This window comes from Topomyia yanbarensis, chromosome 2, assembly GCF_030247195.1.
Source record: "Topomyia yanbarensis strain Yona2022 chromosome 2, ASM3024719v1, whole genome shotgun sequence".
Taxonomy (NCBI): Eukaryota; Metazoa; Arthropoda; class Insecta; order Diptera; family Culicidae; genus Topomyia; species Topomyia yanbarensis.
The window spans coordinates 364,684,029-364,686,967 of NC_080671.1; the positions used below are offsets into that span (position 1 = coordinate 364,684,029).

Here is a 2,939-nt window from a genome sequence, read left to right on the forward strand (position 1 = left end):
TGTACAGCTTCCTTGTGCAAATTTTGCCACCTTCTTGGATGCCCTTCCTGCTTGGTGCCTTTAGAACTCTCTATACGTGTTGTACAAAACATTTCTTTTTTTTTTGCTCAAAATTAATTGAAACTTAAATCCAAATGTTGGATTGACGTTTGAATTGGTTCCGTATCATCCTGGTCATGCAGTGCCTCGTTTCCTACCGCTACCATCACTCTGCTTGATTGTCTGATGCTCTTCAAACGTCACATGGAATAAGGTGCAATGTGTGATTCCGAGTTGCTACTGATACATTGTTACCTACACGCTCAAGAGTTATGAACAATTTAGTGCTACAAATTTTTTGGAACGTGGCCTTCAGAATGATTCTATATTCATCCTAAGATGGGGGCCCTTAAAATCCCAGGGCCCCTGGCCCTGGCCCAGTGTGCCCATGCATAAAGACGGTACTGGGAAGGCCGTACAAGTGATTTCGGCACTATCTCCAATCATACCCAACAATTCGGCGATTAGCAGCAGTAAAAAGCGACTACTGGCGATTGTCTCCACATCGGTGTTAGGAAACGCAGGACGGGTGTGGGTGACGGCTCTGCTGACGAAAAGGAACACATCTCGGCTGAACAGCGCGTTCAGGCTGATGGCCATGCGGGTATCTAGCGCGTATCGAACTATCTCGTCAGAAGCAACCTACGTGATAGCTGGAACGATTCCTATAAACCTTCTACTCGAAGAAGATAGCGAGTGTTATAGGAATCGAGGCACGAGGCGAGCCCATAAACGAGCCCGAGCTGACACCTTAATCAAGTGGCAGCATTAGTGGGATAACGCTGTAAACGGTAAATGGACCCATCGACTAATTCCATGTCTGTCAGTGTGGGTAAACAGAGTGCACGTTGAGGTGAACTTCCACATGACGCACTTCTTCTCTGGTTATGGTTGTTTCAAAAAGTATCTGCACAGGTTCGGCCACGCGTTATTCATCGCGTGCGGAGATGCAGAGAAAACGCCTGAGCACGTGGTCCTCGAATGCCCGCGATTCGAGCACGAGCGAAACGAAATGAGAACCATTGTCGGTGAGTACGGTAAAATGGCGAATATTGTCGTAAGAATGTGTGCGGACAAAGAAAAATGGGACGCGGTAAAAAGAACAGGCGAGAGGAGCAACGACCAGCAATGTTGCAGTACACGGCCTCGGATCGTCGATGCACCGATGACCCGGAAGTTACACTCTAACTGGAATCGCCGGACCGACCATGCCACTTCACAAGTCAATCTGAGGAGCTTGAGCTTGTGCGACCACCCCTGGCTGCTACTCCGTTATCGATCTTGACTAGCTGAAGTTGTACAGGGAATAAGTAGATAATTATGCTTGGGAGTAGCGAAAGATCTTTCAATGTGCTACATTCTACTTCTTCTTTACCGAAGCCAGAGAGGTGGCTCCACTATCTGGACTAAACTCATGGACCGGAGACCAACGGCTTTACTTCCCTTCCGAAGGAAGACGTGACCACAGATTTTTTTACCGCAGAAAAATCTCAACGACCTCGTCTGGAACTGAATCCAGGCCAACTGGAATGAGTGGCGGTTACGCTTACCACTCAACCACCGGCGCCATCTGCCTTGACAAGTCAGGCTGAGGAAAAGAGATAAAGTAGACCACCGGGTGCGACCGAAGTAGGCTAGAACCACCGCCGGGGACTAGACTGAGCGCAAGCATCGTCGAGGTACCGCCGGGACACCTGAGAACCGGAAGTCATCCTGCCCCCGGAATCGCAGGACTGACCTCAGTATCCAACCGTCAACGTCGGGAAATTTCTCCGACGGAATAGGCTAGGCCCACCGCCTGGGACTACTTCCCTTAGATCGGGAAGTAGCAGCGGCAAATGGTCGTCGGGCGCTTGTGAACTGGAAATCACCCTCCATTCAGAATCGCAGGACCGACCTCGGCATGACCGGGTAGCATCGGTTTCGGAAGATCTTCCACTGCCGGGGAACTCTTCGTCGGAGTAGGAAAGATCCACCATCAGGGAATATTCCGAATAGTCAGTAGCAAATCGCCGGCTTGAGTCGTCGGGCACCAGTAAACCGGACGCAATCCTCCACCCGGAATCGCTGGACTGACCTCGGCATTCTGCCGGACTGCAGCGAAGCAAGAATAACGCGTCCGTCAACGGTTGCGGGAGACATTCTTTTGTCGGGGAATTTTCCGCCGGGGAAGGCCAGCTCCACCGTCGGGGACACTGAACCGGAACCCACTCTTCAAACGGAATCGCATGTAGAATATCATGCCGAGTAGGACTGATATGGCGGTTATGAGACCAGCGAAATCTAGCACAACCAGCTAGACCTAGAAACAAGCGAAGTGCATTGGCACGCCTCTCTCCGAAGTAGTCATTTCAAATGCAATCCGGGGAATCAGGCAAATGTCGGACTACTTGGTGGAGTTTAGGGGAGTAGGGCTCAGCGTTATCTTCTCTGTTCAGAGTCCCTCACTGTGGCACACGATGGAAGAAATCGGTAATATGGTCTAGCTACTGAACGTGTGCTGGGTCGGCGTAAAAGCTTTACCACCAAGTAAGAAAAAAGAGAAAAAACACATATACACCAGATATTTTCCAATCTCGACGAGCTAAATCGAATAGTATATAACACTCGGCTCTCCGGGCCGGGATTAGTTTGACGGTTTTCAGAGTGATTGCATAACCTTTCTATATGAGAAAGCCAAAAACTAAACCCCTAATATGAAAACTATATTACCCCCTCGCAGGGCCACCGAGAGTGGGGAGGGGACGGGGTGTTCCCGCCGGGTCTGAAGTTGTGGAGGGGCCCGGACTTTGAACAGAAGAAATGGTTCTGTCAAATATTATTTCAATAACAATTCATTTGAGAATTCAATTCGAGTTTCAATTTCCTCCAGTTTCTATCAAAAAGTTAATCGTAAATTA

The 2,939-nt window shown here is 49.3% G+C and overlaps 1 protein-coding gene across 1 annotated transcript; it reads left to right on the forward strand.

The window, feature by feature from the left end:
- Positions 1 to 427: 427 nt before the first annotated feature.
- Positions 428 to 811, forward strand: LOC131680724 (uncharacterized). The gene has a single exon (XM_058961431.1). It carries the CDS (start codon positions 428 to 430, stop codon positions 809 to 811), a length of 384 nt encoding a protein of 127 aa, XP_058817414.1.
- The last annotated feature ends 2,128 nt before the right edge of the window (positions 812 to 2,939 follow it).